We start from the raw sequence: 20321 nt of genomic DNA, 5'->3' as shown, positions 1-20321 counted from the left end.
TGACCCAGCATGGAGCTGGCTCTGCAGGGCAAGCCAGGGGCCGTGGAGCCATTCTCTTCCCAGCAGCCCGAGTCAAAATTTGAAACTGGAAATCCATCGTGCCATTCTCCTCTTAAAACCTTCCGGTGGCTTCCTGTCGTACTTACAAGAAAGTCCAAGTCCCGTCCACGGCTTACAGGGCCCTGTGCGACCTGCTGCCCCCCACATCCTCACCCCATCTGCCTCTAGGCACTCTGCCTTCCGGTCTGTCCCCAGAGTCTGGAACAGGACTGGCCCACAGCGGGCTCTCCACAAATGTGTGCTAATGAATAAATGAACTCTTCAGGGGTGGGGAGGAGGCAGAGGAAGGCGGGGACGGTGGGGGGTGGTGGGAAGGGAAGAGTTGCTATTTGCTCTGGGTCTGGACAGATGGTTGGGTGTCCACTCAATGGAAAGGTCGGGGGGGGCAGATGGGGAGCAGGGGTGTGTCAGGTGGCCCTTGGAGTGGAGGAGGGGTGCGTCTGGCAGCCGGCTTGGGCTGGGCTAAAGCAGTCGTGAGTATTCAACGGGACAGTTTGTGGGGCAGCCATGTAGCCCTGGGCACACAGTAGATGCTCAGTAAACTTGTGAGTGCCTCTCCCCTCCCAGAGGCTCTCCAGTTTTTCTTTTTTTTGAGAGAAAGCTTGGGTTTGGAGCTGGCATGTCTCTAACATGTGCTAACCTCCCAGGGAGTGAAGGCCCACAGTGGCATAGTTGGTTCTGATGGGAACAGGAGGAATAGTTGGTTCCGAGAGGAGCAGGAGGAGGCTGAAACAATGATGGCTTGGGCTCGGGACTCACCGAGAGTGTAGAGACCGAGGCTTAAAGAGGTCAGCGACTTGTCCAAACCCCCTTGTCCAGGTCCTGGAAGCTCAGTCTCCTGACTCATGGCCCAGAGCTGTTTCCACTGGGCCGTTCCTATGGGCTTATTTCATTGTGAATCAGTTTTATCAGCTGTTGTGTTTCTAACTGCCGCTTGATAGTAAGTTAGAATCAGGATGTCTATGTTCGCTTACCCTCCTGGGGAATTGGGGAAGCACCCCAAAAGAATACTCTTATTGGTATTAGAATCACATCCAAACTTTCACTTCCAGGACAATCTGTGTGTCCTGGTTCTTGCCCACCCCTGACTTCCCCTCTCTCTCATCAGGTCCTGCCACAATGACCTCCTTGCTGTTCCTTCCTGCCTTAGGGCCTTTGCACTTGTCATTCCCTCTGCTCAGATTCCTATCCCTGCTCTTTCCCTGTCTGGCTGCTTCTCACCCTTCAGGTCTCAGCTCAGAGACTTCCTTCACAGGGTGGCCTTCCCAGGTGGCCGGCTCAGTCACTCTCTGCCATGGGTGTGCTTCTTTCCATCACAGCACGTGCTGCTCTCAGGGGGGAGGTCAGGTTGAGCTACTTGCTCAGTTGTTTGTTTTCTGTCTCCTCCTGCCTAGAATGTAAACTTCACGGTCACTGCTCCATCTCCAGCACTTAGATCAGTCAGTGCCTTGTACTCAGTGGGTGCTCAATATATGTTTGTTGAATGCATCTTTGCTGAAAGTGGTTGTTCTAAGTCCACTTCTCTGACTCTGGGTTTTGGATTTGGCTTCCCTGAGCCCTTACTGAACATGTGCTGAGAGCCAGGCCCTGTGGCAGATGCTGCAGGGGACACTGACAGGATGCCCCTCTCCCTTGAGGTTGGGCTCTCCCCACAAGCCAGGGAACAGCATGGCTGAGAGCCGTGTCAGCTTGTGTCACAGGGCCCGACACAGAGCAGTGTCCCTGTGAGGAACCCATAACTATGAGCATGACAGTGGACCCTGGAGGTGACGGAGGCTGTTTGGATGTCCTGTGGGGACGCCTTCTTTGGGACAGAGGGGAAGCTTGGCGTTTCCGCCTAAACCTCGATGAGTCCGCTGTCCACGGCTGGAGTGTAGAGCCGTGGCGGGAGCCACACTTTGGACAGGCCTGGGTTTGAAGCTGCCCAGCTGTGTGCTCGTGGCTCGTCCCCTCCTTGAGCCCCTGCTGACTCATCTGTAAAATGGGGACAGTAACGGCCACTACAGAGGAGGGATTGGTGACCCTGCCTAAGTGCCCAGCCCAGGGCCTGGCACCAGACAGCACCCGGCAAGTGCGAGCTCCCTTTTCTTCCCTCTCCTGAGGTCGGCGCCGGAGCCTCTGGTGGAGGTCAGGGTGGGCACAGGACTTCCTGGAAGGGGTGCCAGATCCGCTCCCTGCTCACCTGGCCCAGGACTCTCTCACCATAGGGGGACTATGTCTGGATGGACCTGAGATCCGGGCAGGAGTTCGATGTGCCCATCGGGGCGGTGGTCAAGCTCTGCGACTCCGGGCAGATCCAGGTGGTGGACGATGAAGGCAATGTGAGTATTCCCCTGCCTCTCCTGTCCCCATGCTTTGGGGAGGACACAGGCTGACAGGTAACCGGGGGCAGGGCCCAGGCAGTGACCTACTTCAAGGGGATGGAGGCGGGGCCTGTGCCTCACTTCTGCCTCTCAGACCCACTCCTCCATGGAGCTTTCCCCGCTCCCCTTGTTCTATTTCCACAAGCACTTCCATCCATTCTGCCTGGTATTAGAGAGGGTGTCTGCGCGGGCAGGTGTGTGTGTGTGCGGTGGGGCAGCGGTGGCACTAAGCTGGGAGCTCCTCAGGCACAGGGGTGCTTTGGGATCAGACAGACTGGAATCAAATCCCATCCTGCCCTCTTTCTAGCTATGCAACCTTGGCCAGGGCTCCTTCCCTTCCAAGCCTCAGTTTCCTCTTCTGTAAAATGGGAATAGTAGTAATGCTCTCACAGGCTTGTTGACCCGCAGTGAGCTCACACATGGAGGAGACCTCAGTAAAGTGGGAGTTAGTCTGGCAACGCCCACCGTCTCGTGCTCTTGGGTGAAGGCATCATCTGGATTCATTTTCCACCTTAGCATGGCGTGGAATCAGTCCAACAGATTAACCCTTTATCTCTTGTGGCCCTGAAGGAAAGGGACACAGAAGTGTGAGTTGGCAGGTAGTGAGAGTGGGGCCTTGGGGGGGGAACGAAAGGTCTGAAGTCACGGTCCTGCCCTGGAGGAGGTGGGTGGTCCTGATGAGGGCCCGGGGGAACCTGGGGCTGCTGAACACATGCGCATGTGTATGGCACGTGTGCGTGTGGCATGGGGACATGTAGATGTGGTGCAGAGAGAGGGGTTGCAGCTAAGCAGGGACATGAGGGATGCAGGGCTTCAGCTCCTCCATAATTTTGGTGGTGCCCGGTGCTGGACACCTAGAGACAGGACCGAGTCCCTGTCTTAGTCTACTAGTCTGATGGGGGAGAAAGAGGGTGCAGTGGCTTACAGCAGAAGGGTCTGCTGGGGGCAAGGACCCTGGAGGCCTGGTCCTGGACATGGAGGGGGCAGGGGCATCGTTGTTATCCAGGATAACAGCCCCCCAGGACACGCCCCAAGGGGTTTGCAAAACCCCTTGACCTACATTCTGTCTTTGGGTCCTTACACCATCTGTGAAAGGCAGGGAGGGCAGCTACTGTTACCCCAAGGGTAAACTGAGGCACAGAGAGGGATCACCAGGACTCATCACACAGCAAGTAAGTGACGGTGCTGGGATTAGGACCCAGCACCTCTGGCCTCGTGCATGTGTTTCCTCTCCCAGTATCTCAGTGGCAACTTTGGGGCTCAGGTTCTCTTAACCACACTTTTGTCCCCTGGGCGTTCAAGCTGGAGTGCCTGCACCGTTGTTCCAGGGGCTCCTGTTCTAGGACCCTTAGGATGCCACTGCAAGGCTGCAGCCACAGAAGGGGGCACAGGTTTGGCTGACAGCACACACAGGACCACAGACCTGCTGGAGCCCCCAGGGTGGGGCCCAGGGACTCTGCCTGCAGGCTTGGGTTTCACCTGGGTCATGTTGCATGTCAGATGGTGTCCCATAACGGTGTCACCGGATCCCAGAGTTCCCTTCCCACTTGCCCCCACCAAAGCTCTGAGAGTAAGGGCTGGAGGGGGGGAGGGACGTGATTGGCTGGCTAGGAACAGGTTAGGGAGGCTGGGTCTGCTTCAGCGGCATTGGGCCCGGGGCTTCTGGCCTCCTCTTTCAGGAGCCTTTCCCACTCCCATGCCCTCCCCCGCCCCCAGGCCATCATCTCTTACCCCTGTCTTCCTACAGACTCCCTCAACTTGAGGGCGGGAACCAGGGGAGTCACATCTGGTTCCCTAGAGCTCGGCGAAGGGTCTGCCCAGAGAAGTTTCTCTGTAAGGACTTGCTGAATGAATGAATGAAAGGTTCTGGTTCCAGTTCTCCGTGGAATCCTAACACTCTCCCTTTGCCTGAGCTGTTCTCATTGTCAGGTGCTTCCCTCCTCCCTTTCCTCTATGGGGCACGTGGTCCTGTCTCTCCAAGCTCAGGGTCAGGCCAGCAATTTCCTAAATATGTCCTCAGTCCCTGGAATTGGCTGTGTCCTCCCTCTCTCTGTCTCTCTCTCTCTGTCTGTCTCCCTCCCTCCTTGTCTCTGTCTGTCTCCCTCCCTCCTTCTCTCTGTCTCTCTCCCTCCCTCCCTCGCTCTCTCATTGGCATTCCTCAGGCCAGGCCTCATTCCTTGTTTACACTTTGGTCTGTGCAGTGGTGTCTGTGGACGTTGACCTGAGGGGTGCTGACCTTAGCCAGGAGACCTTCCATGAAGGAAAGGGGTGGGGAGAGGCTGGGCTCTGCCATGTGATGAGATGAGCCACTTGACCTCTGGAGCGTGACTCCTCACTGTAAGACGTGGGGGGCGGTAATTCTGTTATGGGATGTTGTGAGGAAGAAATGGGTAGCAGGCATCTCCTTTGCAAAGCTAGACAGCATTAGAGTAATAAATACCCAGCATGGTTGAGCAATTACCAGGGACCAGCGCTTTGTAGACCTGCAGAAGTCAAACAAAGGTTGGCCTTTATTGTATTCATTAATCCTCCCAACAGCCCCCTAAAGAAGGGACTATTACTCTAATTCCCATTTCGTAGATGAGGTTGAGGAGGCTCAGGGAGGCAAAGTGTCACGCCATGTCTGAGCCACCTTTTAACTCTGTGCTGAACTGTGATGGGAAGAATTATGGGACCAGAGGTCGGCATCGAGTGGAGAAGGCAGATGGCCTGCCCAGGAGTCTTCCCCTCTCTGGCCCACGCCGGGGCCTAGGACCAAGTCAGGGAGCCTGGACCAGGCAGAGGGAATTTTCCAACTGGATCAGCTTTTATCAAGAAATAGGGTGCCTGGGAGAGAGGAATGTTCCACATGGGATTGGAAAGTCCAGGAGCGTTCTTTGATCTCACCACCCAGCTCTATCATGCCTCAGGGAGGGCTGTGTGAGGGCCTGACCTGGATTGAAGTGCTCCTGGCCCAAGAGATGCCGGGAAATGCCAGGGAAACTGGAGTCCCCGGCAGTGCTGGCCCTGTCACTGATCCCTCTGAGGGCCTTGGGTAGGCCACCACCCTACTCTGATCCTAATTTCTCCTGTGAAGTGAGGGGACTGGAAGAGGGGACTTCCGGGGTCTCTCCATGACTAGGACTCTGCTTCTAATTCAGACCTGGTTCCCAGTAGTCCCCAGCTGGCCACCTGTCTCATCAGAGATCCCCTGCAACATCATTAGTGCCTGGCCCTGTAGGAGGAACCGGGGACCAGGGGTATAGCAGACATGGAATCTGACCTCCCAGACTTGGGGCAAATTGGGAGGTCGGAGACAGAACTGCCCTCAGACAATGGCAACCCACTGTGACCACTGCCTTGCAGTGGGAGACCCAGGCAACGTGGGAGCCCAGAGGAGCCCCCAGCCCAGCCTGGAGGATGAGTCAGCTTCCTGCCTGGTCCTGAGTCTCCCAGGGTTCTGGCATTTGGCCACAGGGAGGGGTCCACGAGGGCTGCGGGGGTTTGACTCAGGCTGTGGCCACACCCCAGAGCACAAGTCAGACTCTCACTTTCCTGAGAGGCTGGGGGTGTGAGTAGAAGGTGCTGGAGACCACGTAGGGGAGGGGAGGCTTCAGCCCTCCGTGGAGACCGGGCTTGGCCAGCTTGTTGAGCCAGCCAGGGCTGTTGCCCAGACGTGCAGCCGTCTGCCACCCTGTGGCAGCAGGAAATATTGCAGGGGAGAGCAGGGGGGGCCGGGAAGGCAACCTCCGTCCTAGTTTCCGCTTCAGCCTCGGCGTACTGGAAGTTCACCCCGCTCCACATCCATCCACAAGCCCGGTGAAATCTGTCCCGAATGCGCCCACCCCTCTCCGTCTCCACCGCTACTGCGCTGCCTTCCGGCTTTTCCGTGACGGTGCCAAGTCTTTGCGCGCCTCAGAGGCTTGCTTTTGCTATTCCCTGGGCGTGGAATTCCCTGTCCCCACCTTACAGTGGTCTCTTTTTTCATCGTTCGAAGGTCACCTCCTCGAAGAAGTGACCCCTGACCTCTTACCTAAAGTAGCTCCCTAGGTGATTCTCCGTCCTATATGCCTGTTGGTTTATTCTTGGCACTCTCTGAATAACTTTTTGCGCATTTGTTTAGCGGAGCCGTGATTGGAAGTCAAGTCTAAGTCCAATGATTACGCTTTCTAATCCCCTTTATGACAACCGTAAGGTGAGGCCACAGTCCCTGTCCTGCCCGCCTCTTAGGTCTGTAGAGAGAACCCCCGCAAGAGGAAGTCTATCAGGTGTGGGGTGGGCGGTAGCAGCCTCATCGACTCGAACCTGTTGGAACCGATAGTGTTTGGCCACTGGAGAGGTCGAGGCCCTTACCAGGGTCGCAGAGACCCACCAGGGCCCCTTCCCCAGCACTGCACAGCCTGGCCCAGGAGAGCGAGCTGACGTCAGCCGCCGTCCCCCCTCCGGCAGGAGCACTGGATCTCCCCGCAGAACGCCACGCACATCAAGCCCATGCACCCCACGTCGGTCCACGGCGTGGAGGACATGATCCGCCTGGGGGACCTCAATGAGGCCGGCATCCTGCGCAACCTGCTCATCCGCTACCGGGACCACCTCATCTACGTAAGTGCCGCCCCGCCCCCTCCAGCCCGCCCCGCCCCGCCCAGGGTCTCAGGCTCCGGACGCTGCAGGTCCGCTGGGCCATGGGGCGCCAGGGACTTAGCTGCCTGCAGCCGCTCAGGCTGGCTCATCCTCTCTTTTGGGCCGTGGCTTGTGTGGTCTGTGGCTCGGGAAGGGGGCGGTTTGTACCACAGGTTCATGTGCTTCTGTAGGCTTGAAACTGCTGGGAGACCAGGGCGGTCGCTGCTTTGCCCAGGGACGGGGGAACTGCTACCCTTCCCTGGTTTGCTGTGGGGTCACCACCTGCCGTCGGTCCTCAAGGTCAAGAGAGGATAGGTCAGGAGTCTGTATCCTGCATGAAGGAGGGCACATGTTCCTTGATCCCCCAAAACCTTGATGTTAGAACCAGTCATACACACACCCGACACTCCTCCACCTTGAAACTCAAGAGGACAAATAAAGACGGTTTCACTCAGCCGCATCCCAAGCTGATCTCAAGAGGTGGCCTCAGAGACCGTCAGAGCAAGAAGGGCCCACGGAGATCATTTAGACTAGAGGTTCTCACACTTTTTGGCCTCAGGAACCCTTATACTCTTAAAAATTATTGAGGACCCCAAAGAGCTTTTGTTCATGTGGGTTATATCCATTGAAATTTACAGCATTAGAAATTAAAACTGAGGAAATTTTTAAAAATTATTAATTCATTTAAAAATAACCATGAAAAATCCATTACGGGATAACATAAATGACATATTTTTCTGAAAAATAACTATATTTGCCAAAATAAAAAAATAGTGAGGAGAGTGTCATCACTTTACAATTTTTTCAAATATCTTTAATATCTGGCTTAATGGAAAACAACTGGATTCTCATACCTGCTTCACATCCAATCTGAGGTTTTTTTTAATTGAGGTCACATTGGTTTATAACATTATGTAAATTTCAGGGGTACATCATTATATTTTGGCTTCTGTATAGACTGCATTGCGTTCACCACCAAAAGTCTAGTTTTCGTCTGTCCCCATATGTAGGCGCCCCTTTACCCCTTTGCCCTCCCCCCCGAAGTGATGTTGTTTTGGTTGAAGCGTATGAAGAAAATCTGGACTCACAGATACGGAGGTGGAAAAGAAAAGACCTTGCAGACTTCTTGAATGGGTCTTGGGGACCCTCAGGGGTCTTTGGACCACACTCTGAGAACTGATCTCGTCCCATAGTCCCATTTTACAGAGAGGGAAACTGAGTCTCCACAAGGTTTAGCCAGGCACAGGGCTGTGCGCAGGGGTCCCTGCACAATTCTGACCCAGACCCTCCCACGAGCAGCTCAGGGGCGAAGGAAACCATGAATGTGCCACAACAAGGAGAAAGCAGGGGGTGGGGGATGGGGGTCCCGAGGCAGCTCCTCAGGCCCTGAGCAGGCTGGTGTGGAGGGCATGTTCGGGAGCTGCGGGGTGATAAGTGCCCCAGAGAAGTGCAGAGTGGATTCCGAGGGGTCTACAGGAGCGAGGTGTCACTCCCAGCTCGGGGAGAGCAGCAGGGCTCCTGGAGCTGGGTGAGGGTGGCCGGTAGAGATGGCCTTCAGGAAGGGGCACACAGGAATAGAGGGCCAGAGGCAAGACCATGCCAGGTGAGTGAGGAGCACAGTGTCACTCCGGTTGTCTGGACCACGAAGGGGGAAAGCCAGGGAAACAGGGCTGGAAAAGTCTGAGGGAGCCCAGGGCTTGTCCCTGAGGAATCACAGGAATGAACTCTCAGGGCCAGCGTCCATCCCCTCAGAAGCCCTGGCATTGTGGCCCCTCAGCTGCCAGGAGGCCCTCCACACCCTCCCCACTCTGGGTCCCTCTGTGGCTTTGGGCTCCCAGGGAGAGGCTGTGCTCCAGTCCTTGACGACTGTCCATCACATAGGTGGAGCGGGCAGGGCCCCTTAGGCCCTCTCACTCTGTCCCTCACCCAGAGAGGGGCAGGGCACGGATGGCAGCTCCAGACGTGAGGAGCGTCACTGAGCTAGCAAGTTGGGACTAGAAGTCCAGCCCAGGCCGGAGTACCCCATGGGGAGCCACTGGTGTCTGCACCCCGGTTCTTGGTGGTGCCCTCCTTGGCAGGTGGACACAGGAGGGTCCTGGGGCTCGCCATGGCCGCTCACCCAGGCCCCGGCTGAGTCTGAAACTCGGGTCTGGAAGTCAGCAGGGAGCCCCCCTCCTGCCTGCCCAGGAAGGCCACTGCCAGAGCTGATGTCCTGAGCCAGCCTCCTGTCAGGAGGAGGCCGAGGGCCCCTCCCAGGGAGGAGCTGAGTGAGACAGGAGCTGTCTCCACCGGGACCCCGCAGACCATGTCTAAGGATAACTCAGAGGCATGTACTTGGTTATTTTGCGTGCATGTTAGTGATTTTTCAGGCAAACTGGTTCCTCACATGTGGGGAGTTGATTGGTCGCTTGAATCAAGGAGGAGAGGCAAACAGGATTCATGGGGAGAGGGAGGAAAAAACCTCAGACGGTCCAGGCTCAGGGAACCCTGCTTGTGGCGTTGGGGGCGTAGACTGGTGAGCTGGCAGCTAGCAGAGAAATCAGCCTGGACGTTGGGTCCTTGAGTAGGCCAACCAGGGGATCCAAGAAAAGACTTCCAGAGCTGTCTGGATTCTCCAGGAAACCTCGAGATCTGCACCATTTGCCTCATTAGGAGTTTCTCCAGTAACCTTTCTGCCGCTTTTCCGGGTGAGGGAAAGGAGATGGGAGGGGACAGGGGATGCAGCCGTGATGAGGGGTCTCGGCTGCCTTCCTGTTCGGGGCCTCAGGGTTGGGAAACCAAGCCACGGCCCTGGGAGCGCCGCAGCGTGGATAGTCCGTGTGCCTAAGAATCTGGGTGTCGGTTGATCTGGGGAGCTGGGCTCCAGACCTGCGGGGTTCTGGGAGGTCTCCTCCATTTGCCGGCTCCCCACTTCTGTGACTGAAGAGGTGAAGGAGGGTTAGAGCCGGGCTTTGAAGAAGCAGCCGGGCCATTGTCCCACCCAGAAACCATCCCTGCCCCTAACCACGGCAGCCCCTGGTCACTTCTTGGCTTGGGTTGCCCTGGGCACAGGCCATATGTCCAGGATTTCCTCAGATTGCTGTGCTGCTCCCAGCCGTGGGCTGGGCGGACGCTCTGTCCCTGACTGTCTGCCCTGGGCCTGCCTGCTCCGGCTGGCCTGCCCCCAGGAGCCTGAGGGACAGCAGCCCAGGGCCATACATCAGCCCTGCGCACCTGAAATTGGGGAAAGCCCACAGAGGACACCTAGCAACCTCTACTGGGTGGTCTTGGGGGCTGTCCCTGGGTCCTGCGGGGAACAGGTGGCAGGGCTGCTGGGGACCTGAGCTCCTCAATGCAGAACAGAGGCTGGAGCCCTGGTCTGGGAGGTAGGAGGCCTGGGTCCAGGTCTTGGCATGTGGCCTTTGGGGAGTCCCTGCCCCTCTCTGGGCTCAGCCTCCCCTCTGGCACAATGGGGAGACTTCTTGGGTGGGCACCTCTGTGACTCTGGGAAGCTGTGTGTGTCCCGGGATGTGTGTCTTGGTCTCTATGGCCCGCTAAGGGGGAGGCCCCGGGGCTAGCAGGCCTGGGGGCCTTCCTGGAGGAAGTAGAGCTATTCCTGCCACATCTCCTGGGGCATGTCTCTGGCGCCAGAGAGGCCCTCTCATCTCCACCTGGGGACTTGGGGGCCCCTAGGGACCTGTGTGCTGTGTCCTTGGCTTAGAAATAATCCTTATCCTCCCCGGCCCCAGCCCCTGGCCCTGCAGGGCAGGTTTTATTACTGGAGACTTGAGCAGGAGGCCTGTGCTGGGCAGCTGGGCATTAACACTCTGCTGACGTGGGCCCTTGGAGAGAGAGGGCAGGAGGGCTCAGGGGGCAGTGCCGAGAGCCCTGAGGGATGGATAGCACCGAGGCCCACAGGGGGGCAGGAGGGGCCTTGGTCTCACTGTCAGCAGTGGCCAAGCTCCTTGCTTCCTCCACTCCCCTGACGGCCAGCTCAGCAGTCCCACAGGTGCATTCCTTGGATTTGGGGAAGCCCAGGAGGGGAGGCGAGCTGGGCCTCTGGTGCCAGGGTCCCTACTTCCTCCCACTCCCCGCTTATCTGCTGTGTGAACTTGGCAAGTCCCTCCCCTTCTCGGAGGCTCATCTCTCCCATCTGGGAAGGGGGGACATGACCACACCTCACAGTGTGGAGTAGGGGGAAGCTGCCAAGTCCTGCCTTCCGGGCAGCTGCGGTGACCTTGCCCTTCTGCTGGGGACGGTCCCCTCCCCGAAGGAAGAGGCCGCGTTCTTATCAGTTATTTTGAAACAGGCTGTGATGGATCACACAGGAGGGTGCCCGGCTTCCTGCAGGGGGGTCATCCCAGCTTGGACCTGAAGGGTGAGCGGAAGGTATCTGGTGCACAGGCAGGCAGTGGAGTGTGGTGCCTTTAGCTGAAGATTGAATGTGGAGGGAGCCTCTGGCTGTGGGCTGTGGCTGGCGGGGCCAGGGCTGGGGCTCAGGGCTTGGGGTCTTGTGGGCAGGGAAAGGATATGGACTTTGTCCTGAGGCCATGAGAAGCCACCTGAGGGTTTTCAGCAGGGTCATGACATGGACAGGTTCTTTAAAAGCTGACCCTGGCTCCCAGTGGAGGATACATTGTAGGGGGTAGTGGGGAAGCCAGGAGCCCAGAGGGGAGGTGCCTGGCCAGGGAGGTGGTTGTGCCAATGGAGAGAGCTGGGCTGGTGTGAAGGAGAGAGAGGCATCGAGGGGCCTTCAAGGTCTCGCCTCGGGTGAAGGATAGTGGCGGCACTGTTGGTGGAGACAGGAGGCTGAGAAGGAGCAGGGTTGGAGGGGAGGGCGAGCTCTGGGCTGGACAGCTGGTGGACATCAAGTGGGACTTCCAGGAGGCAGGGCGCTGAGGGACCTGGGGCTCAGGAGGGCCCCCTGGGCTGTGGGCAGATGGAGAGGGCCGTGGAAGCTGTGGGTGGGACAAGAGGGTCCAGGTCCAGCCCCAGGAGGGCTTCTCATGGTGTCCCAGTGCACACTTCACTCTCTCTGGCACTGCCCCCGCCCTGTGCTCAGGCCACCTCTGTCTGCCTCTGACTCCCCCATTGCCTGGTTCATTAGGTCTGAAACAGCGTCCCGGGCTCCAGCCTCCGCAGCTGCTATTCATCCTCCCACGGCTGCCAGGGTGACCTTTCTCCAGCAGACCTCCCAAATGGCACGCCCTTTCACGCCTCTGTGCTTGATTCCCACCGACAGCCCTCTGCTCCCCGCTCCCACCCCTCCCACCTCAAGGAACCCACGGGCCTCCTCTGAGCTCCCACACCCCCGGGCTTTCCCTCCCTGGCCTCCACCCTCCCCGGGTGTCTCAGTGAAGGATTCTCGAACGACTGTATGGAGCCAGCCTCATGCTGTGTGATCACGGGCCAGGAGGTGGAGGATCACATTATTGAGGAAGTATCAGGAAGAAAGGAAGGTGGCACTTAAGGACAGCCAGTCTGTACCAGGCAGCTGTCAAAGGTTACGCCCTTTGGTCTTTACAACAGCCCTGGGAGGTGGGTGTTAACTGCACCCCCCTTTTCCAGATGAGGAAACTGAGGCTTAGAGCAGCAAAGTGATCCGCCAGAGGGATGCTCATTGTGGCTGACTCCCCCACCTGGGGACCAGAGTCTCGCTGCTCCCACAGCTAGGCAGGCCGGGCTGGAGGGGATGGTGGCTGAGGTGTCCTGGGGTGGGAGGTCAGTGGGTTCTGCTTGGAGGAGTTAGCCCAGCCCTGGGCCATGTGGGCTGTCATTGGTGGAGAAGGCCCTTATGCCCCACTTACCCACTGACTAGCTCCCTTCTCTCCTGCCCCCCACTTTCCAACCTCAGACCAACTGTGGAGGGCGGGTGAGTGTGGCCCAGCTCTCGCCATGTGCTCGGCCTGGCCGCTCCCCCTAGCCTCTCTCCCCAGCCCGCCCCGTCTCTTCCCGCTTGGACTCTTGCGCATGGTCAGTCGGTCAGCATGGCGAGGCTGAGCTGCTTCTGGCGTGGGCTGCTTGGATGGGAGAGGAGAGTCCTCTGGGGCCCAGGGGAGGGCGGTCTGGCCAGGTCCCCTGGCCCAGGGAGGGCAGAGCCAGGACTGGAGCCTGGGTCTCAGGTGCCCAGGGCTGCTTTGTGTGGCCACCTGGCCTGGGGTGGGCATTTCCCTGGCAGGCCGTGTGGCACAGTGCCTTCCCTGCATGGCCACCTTGGGCTGAGGCTGCTTGGGCACAGTTGTGGTCTGGTGTGATGCGCTGAGCCCTGGGCTGGATGAGGTGGGCGGGGCTGTCACCTCCCCTGTGCCTTCACATCTTGCTTCAGCCTCTCCAGGCCCAGAGGTCAATACATCCATCACCAGTTATGGGCTGGGCCTGACCTTTTCAAGCAGAGGTGGGGAGGGTTGGGAGGAGGGAGCATTCTGAGTGCCTCATTCCACCCTGGCGGCAGGAGGGCCAGGCCATGCTGTCCCCTGTGTGGCAGGGCCCTAGGCCCACAGCAGGACGTGTTGCACACAGGTAGTCAATCTACACACTGAGAAAGGAGCCCAAGGAGAGAAAGCCCCCCAGAAGGCTCTCTGAGGTGCACCTGGCCCCCGCACCTGCGCTACCCAGGACGGCTAAGGGTACCGTGTCGCTCAGAGCATGGGCTCCTCTGCCCTGAAGCAGTCCTGCCGAAACTGGGGCCCACCCAGCCCCCAAACCACACACCTGGCCCCTTCAGCTCTTTGTGGCTTCCCCTCACCTCTCACCAGCCCAGCCTCCACTCTGAAATGGTCCAGTTTATGGATTTCACTCCAAAAGTTTGGGATGCAGGCCTTGGAGGCAAGGGTGGAGCCAGTACTGGAGGAGTATGTGTGCTGTGAATTCCACAGTCCACTATTTCCATGAATTTTCACACACAGTGATATTCTGCCCATTTTACATATAAAGATAAGGCTATGGAGGCTTAGAGCCCCTCCCTCCTCCCCCCGTTCCCTCCTCGCTTCATCAAACGTCACTGAGCACCTGCTCCGAGCCAGACCCAATGCTGGTCTGAAGGCACCACCCCCAGCTCATAGGGAGGCAGGATTCTGACCCCAGGTCTGTGTGACTCCAAAGCCAGTGCTCTCCCTTCCAGAGGGCAGAGCTGGAGAGCTTTCTAGAGGCAGAGCCGCCCACATGGGAAGTGGTGAGCTCCCTGTCCTTTGTTGCCCGCAGACATACACGGGCTCTATCCTGGTGGCCGTGAACCCCTACCAGCTGCTCTCCATCTACTCGCCAGAGCACATCCGCCAGTATACCAACAAGAAGATTGGGGAGATGCCCCCCCACATCTTTGCTATCGCTGACAATTGCTATTTCAACATGAAACGCAACAGCCGAGACCAGTGCTGCATCATCAGGTGGGTGGCCCAGTACCAGCGTGGCACTCCAGGCTTAGCACCCAGATCTCCAGCTCTGAGCCCCACTAATGCCTCTGGGGATTGCCTATACGGTCAGAAATGCCATGAAGCTCAAGAACCAGACCGTATGTACTCTGTGCTGCATCCTAATGTAGAGAATCACCTCCTCTTTCCCAAGTCTTATATCTCTATTAATGCCACCAAAGCTCATGTTAGCTTTTGAGTCCAGCTTTGTTTACTGCTGGCTCCTATTAAACTATGATCACTTGAAATCTCAGGCTCCTGTTCTCTCTTGGGCAGAGGGTATAAGGACAAAGCATTGATGGAATATCTAACAGGTGCATGCTCTATGGCAAGAATGGATGGAGGGGTGTGAGTGTCTGAATGAAGGGGAAGGAAAGTAACCCTTGGATGTGGCAGAGCACTGAGCTCCTTTAGCCCTCCCCCAGCCCTGGAAGGTCCTTACTGTCAGCCCATTTTACAGATGGGGAGTTTGGGGGGGGGAGTGCGGCTGGGGGCTGTGACAGGTCCTGCCTCTCCCTGGGCCTCCTCTGCAGTGGGGAGTCTGGGGCAGGGAAGACAGAGAGCACGAAGCTGATCCTGCAGTTCCTGGCAGCCATCAGCGGGCAGCACTCGTGGATCGAGCAGCAGGTGCTGGAGGCCACCCCCATCCTGGAAGGTAGGCCTGGGGCTCTCAGGGCGTGGCTGGGCGCCAGGGCGGAGGGCGGGGGGAGGGGCTGACCTCGCCTGTGAGCCTCTCCCGACCCTGCAGCGTTTGGGAATGCCAAGACCATCCGCAACGACAACTCCAGCCGCTTTGGGAAGTACATCGACATCCACTTCAACAAGCGGGGCGCCATCGAGGGCGCCAAGATTGAGCAGTACCTGCTGGAGAAGTCACGCGTCTGTCGCCAGGTGGGCTTGAGCCCCGGGGCAGGGCTGTCCCGGCACAGGACCCTTAGCCTCTGGGTGGCTGGGACACATGGGTTGCACAGCCTGCTTGTCCCTCTGCAGCTGGCTGCCTGCTGGCCTCAGTGCCTGCAGTCCCACCAGGACCCCCACCCTGGGGCTCGTTCATGAAACCACTGGTTGACATAGTAAATAAACCACGTTTGCTGTCTCCCCTCCCACGTGGACCTGTCTGGTTCCTAATGGCCTTCCCCCGTCCCCCTGACACCTCGCGACCACCTCTTCAGGCCCCAGATGAACGGAATTACCACGTGTTCTACTGCATGCTGGAGGGCATGAGCGAGGAGCAGAAGAGGAAGCTGGGCCTGGGCGGGGCCTCCGACTATAACTACTTGGCCATGGTGAGGCCCAAGTGGGGCACCTGGGGAGGGGACACCCATCCCAGCGAGGTGGGGGCACCCACCCAGCCTCTCCCCAGCTCCAGGCCTGGGGGGGTGGGAACTTCCCTGTGGGCTTTCACCTGTCCCCTGACCTGCCCAGGCCGCCCTGGGCCTGTATATGCCGTAGGGCCTGTCCCCTACTTGCAAGCACGCACCTGCTTGCACAAGCATCTAGATAATTTCTCACCGTAGATGCATATTCCTAAACGGGTGTAGTCCTCCCAGATGCAGGGACCCATAGACACACACATGCCCCCATGGACACACACATGAACCTGCCCGCACACGTTCGCGGTGTTAGTTCAGTCGTTGAGGACGTGAAGACTGGTTGCTCAGCCAGGCCCCCAGGGTTGTACGGCGCAGGCTGCTGCGGCTTCAGCCTCGAGGGCTCACTGGTCTCAGGGCCCAGGGTCCAGCCTCTTGCTGCTGTCAGGCCACCAAGGAGAAGTAGGCCCTGGGGCCGTCGCTGCCTCCTGCACCAGTGGGGGACCATGCGCACAGCAGGCTGTGTTGGGGGCACCAGCTTCCTAAGCCGTGGGGAGAGCCCGTGCCTGTTTGCCTGGAGCTGGGCCAGGCCACATGGACACAAGTGTGGGCTACGGCACCTGAGGGATGTGGGACAACAAAGGGGTGTGTGTGTGTGTGTGTGTGACGTGGGCACTCCCTGTGGCTGGCTGACACACTTGAACACATATACACGCACACACACACCACAGGTCTCATAGGCACACACAGTGGACAGACTCCTGTCGACGCTCCGTGTGTGTACACTTACCCCTCCTCCTTCCACACCAGGCTGCACCCGGTGAGGGCTCAGTCCCTGAGTGCAGTGTCCGTGGGGCGGGGGAGCATGGGAGGACCTTGGTGCTGTGACTGCCTGGCAGGGTGACGGGCAGGCTTGGCATCAGTGACCCGGCTCCTCTCGCTCATGAGAGGAAGGGGCATCGGGGTGCCCAGAGATGGGAAGTGTGTTCTTGAGAAGCCCAGGTAGGAGCTTTCTAGATTTCCAGAGGAGTCCTGGTGCTTACTGGGCGAGGTCGGTGCCCAGGGGCCCCGGGCTGGCCTGGCAGAGGGTCCTTCAGCCCAGGCACTGCCTCTCTGGGGGCCCCCATGGCCTCCCTGACCCCTCCTGCACCCACTGTGCCCCTGTCCCCCAGGGGAACTGCATAGCCTGTGAGGGCCGGGAGGACAGCCAGGAGTACGCCAACATCCGCTCGGCTATGAAGGTGCTCATGTTCACCGACACAGAGAACTGGGAGATCTCGAAGCTCCTGGCCGCCATCCTGCACCTGGGCAACCTGCAGTATGAGGGTGAGGGGCCTGAGTGGTTCCCCCAAGCCTGCACTGGATCCAAGGGCAGCACGACACCCAGCTGTCCGTGGGGTGTCGGTGGCTCAGTTTCTGTCCCAGCATGTACCCTCTTTGGGATGGAAGCTGGGGTCAATTCACCTGTGGGTAGATTTGAACAGGTCTGCTAGCCTCAGGGGTGGTTTCACTGTGCTGAAATTCCACCATAGGGATGTACAGATAAAGTATATGGGGGTTGATTATGGGCCCTTTAAGACCCCTTCTGAATTTGGTTTCTTCTTTAAGGTCAGATGTCTTGGAGAGAGGGTAGATCTTTGAACTAATTCATACTAAAGTGTGAGTGACTGAGCCGCCATCTTCAGAAAAGGGGGAAGGCTAGGGAAGGGAACATGTTCACTCATCTAACACTCCCTGGGCACCTACTATGTACTGGGCTAGGAGGTGGGTCCTCTGAGGCAGGCACCAAGCCCCACTCTGCTCTTGCTCTTGGTACCCAGCCTGGTCCCTAGACAGAGTAAGACCTGACCCTGAAGTCAAAACTGTCCCTCTGGGGAAGTTTGCTCCGTGAATGAATGAGTCATCCCAGCTCTTAAGGAGCTCACAGTCTAGTGAGTCTTGAAAGATTAAGAGACATGGAGAAAGGATGCATTAGGCTGAAGGAAAAGTTTGTGCAAAGGTCCTGAGGCCTGAAAGAGCAGGGCATCTGTGGGGAAGGGCAGGCGGTATCAAGCACTGAGCTAGGCAAGTCCACGAAGCCTGTCTCATAGGAGCCACTGAGAGCTCTGGGGAGTGGAGGTTGCGGGAGAGGAGTGTGGCTGCCAGTGTCTGCTCCTCAGATGCCAGGCGTGGAGTCAGGTGCTGGTGTCCACAGTTCCCACCCTCATGGTGCCCGTAGCTCATGGTGAGAACATACATCAAACATATTGACCCAGAGAGGCATGTACTCACAGTGCTGCTGCCCTCTGTGATGGGGAGGCCCCTGAGAACAGGCCTGGCAACCTGGGCCTCCGAGCCGGGCCCCTGGTCCCCACGGTGCCCGCCATCCTGACACTGCGCCTTCTTGCTGCCAACAGCCCGCACGTTTGAAAACCTGGATGCGTGCGAGGTCCTCTTCTCCCCGTGCCTGGCCACAGCCGCGTCCCTGCTCGAGGTCAGTGTTTGGCCTCCTGTCCCTGCGGCTGCTCTGTTTCTCTCAGAGGGACAGGTCTGACTTCAGGCTCGGGGAGCTGAGCAAGTAGGGACTGGGGGGCTGGGGCCCTCTGCCCGGAGAGTTCCGGAAGTTCCATATTGAGAACCAACTGTGTGCAGGGTCTGTGCTGGACCCGGTCCCAGTGGAGGAGTGGAGCCAGAGCCTGGGCGTCTCACAGCCCGTCCCAGCCCGGCGGCCCCTGGGGGTGGCAGGGGCATGGGGGCCCTGGGCTGGGGCCCTGAGGACGTCAGTCTGTCAGTCTTTTAGCAAACGCTTACTAGGTTCTGCCCTGGGTTGGAAAACTGGGATGAATAAAGCTGAAGTCAGAGCCAGTTGTGGGAGGAACAGGCGACCCGCTGGCGGGGGGTGGGGGAGGTGGGGGGGTGCTGTCGACGAAAGAGCAGCTCCTTCCAGGCAGTGTTTTCGCGGGATTTGATCGGTGGGAGGATTTGGCTTTGGGGCCATGGGGAAGGGCCTTCTCAGTGAAGGGAACAGCCTGAGCACAGCCTGGCTGGAAGGCAGGAGCGAGGTGGAGGTGTGGGCAGAGGGAGGGCCGGGCTGGCGGGTGGCTGGGTGAGCGCCTGAGGTCACCCCACCAGGTGAACCCTCCAGACCTGATGACCTGCCTGACCAGCCGCACCCTCATCACCCGGGGGGAGACGGTGTCCACCCCGCTCAGCAGGGAGCAGGCGCTGGATGTGCGAGACGCCTTCGTCAAGGTGGGCCATGGCGAAGCAGCCGCCGGCTCCCCTGCACCTCGGGAGGTTGGGGTGTTGATGCTCAGGACCCTCAGATTGCATAGAGCTGGAAGGACATGGGGGCCTTGACCCCAAAGTGGCCTTGGGTCCAGACTCCGGCCACTGGCTCTCTCTGTGGCCTCGGCAAGAGTCTGTCTTCCCCTGAGCCACATTCGTCCCACAAGGGGTTGGGTGTTGTGCTCTCCAGGGGCCGTGCCAGCTCTGGTCCCCTCTAGCCTTCCACCCCTGGCCTCATGTGGAATCATGTTCATTGGGCACTCGGTCTGCTCTGCTGTTCCCAGCCCAGGGGACACCCTCTCTGGTGTCTCCAAAGAAGACACCGCAGAGGATGTGGGTTGGGTGGGGAGGGTCCCCAGTCCTTCCTGTTCCCACAGTCCCCCCTTTGCCATTCATTGAGCGCCTCCCCTGCACCAGGTCTGTGCTGGGCTCTGGGACCCTTGAGATACCCAGAGCTGATGGGACAGACAGAGATGGATGAGAGATGGAAGCCCAAACACAGGAAGCTCCTTCCCAACCGGCAAGGTCAGGGAAGGTTTCCCGGCAGAGCTGGTGTCTCAGCAGAGCTTTGACAAACGAGGAGGCATTGTTCTAGCAGGAAGGGTGCTCCCGGCAGAGGGAACAGCTTGAGTAAAGGCTTGGGGGTTGCAAACGGCATGCTGTTCCATGGAAGAAGCTTGAGTGGGGCCGCCAAGGGCCCAGAGCCTGATCTGTCTCCCCGGGAGGTGCGGCTGGCCCGGGAGGTGCGGCCGGCCCAGGGCTGACGTGGCCGGCGCTCTGCTCAGGGCATTTACGGGCGCCTCTTCGTGTGGATCGTGGACAAGATCAACGCAGCGATTTACAAGCCGCCCTCCCAGGAAGTGAAGAACTCTCGCCGGTCCATCGGGCTCCTGGACATCTTTGGGTTTGAGAACTTTGCTGTGAACAGGTACCACCTGGGGGTCTGCCCTGTGGGGATTTTCTTCCACAACATGGGCCTGAGAACTGTCACATCTCCCTATAAACCATGTTTCGTTGGCTCCAAGCATACTCTGGCGGGCCGTTGGAAATTTGACTTCAGTCGTCCCGGTGGGCCCCATCCCCACCAGTGCCCGGGGTCAGCTGGGGCCAGCAAGGGTGGTGGGGATGCTCTACACGCCAGGCCCCACCGCTGATCTGCCCGGTGTCCAAGCTGCAAGGGGCCTTGAAGCACGCGAGGCCGGGCTTGAGCCAAGCTTGAGATGGGCCACGCTTGGGGTCCTGCACCCCTTGGGGGCCATGTGAGGGGCTGACGGATGGAGCAGCCCACTCTGCCCCACCTCCTAGCTGCGTGACTCCTGGCAAGTCACTTCAAT

The 20321-nt window shown here is 58.7% G+C and overlaps 1 protein-coding gene across 6 annotated transcripts in view; it reads left to right on the top strand.

Annotated features, from left to right (window-relative positions):
• MYO7A (myosin VIIA) overlaps positions 1-20321 on the top strand; it is an 85736-nt gene that overhangs the window by 13165 nt on the left and 52250 nt on the right. For 4 of the 6 annotated variants that reach the window (XR_011440674.1, XM_070273257.1, XM_070273256.1 and 1 more), the window contains exons 3-13: positions 2268-2381; positions 6852-7004; positions 12856-12873; positions 14202-14386; positions 14944-15065; positions 15159-15301; positions 15583-15696; positions 16893-17046; positions 18117-18193; positions 18832-18951; positions 19773-19915. Coding sequence is in view for 5 of the 6 variants with exons in the window: in XM_070273257.1 (XP_070129358.1) it covers positions 2268-2381; positions 6852-7004; positions 12856-12873; positions 14202-14386; positions 14944-15065; positions 15159-15301; positions 15583-15696; positions 16893-17046; positions 18117-18193; positions 18832-18951; positions 19773-19915 (1343 nt within the window). In the remaining variant the exon portion in view is untranslated. The remainder of the gene's footprint in view (positions 1-2267; positions 2382-6851; positions 7005-12855; positions 12874-14201; positions 14387-14943; positions 15066-15158; positions 15302-15582; positions 15697-16892; positions 17047-18116; positions 18194-18831; positions 18952-19772; positions 19916-20321) is intronic. The other 2 variants (XM_023645657.2, XM_023645656.2) reach the window with 1 other exon arrangement.

This window comes from Equus caballus, chromosome 7, assembly GCF_041296265.1.
Source record: "Equus caballus isolate H_3958 breed thoroughbred chromosome 7, TB-T2T, whole genome shotgun sequence".
Taxonomy (NCBI): Eukaryota; Metazoa; Chordata; class Mammalia; order Perissodactyla; family Equidae; genus Equus; species Equus caballus.
This window is presented reverse-complemented; position numbering and strand designations above follow the sequence as displayed.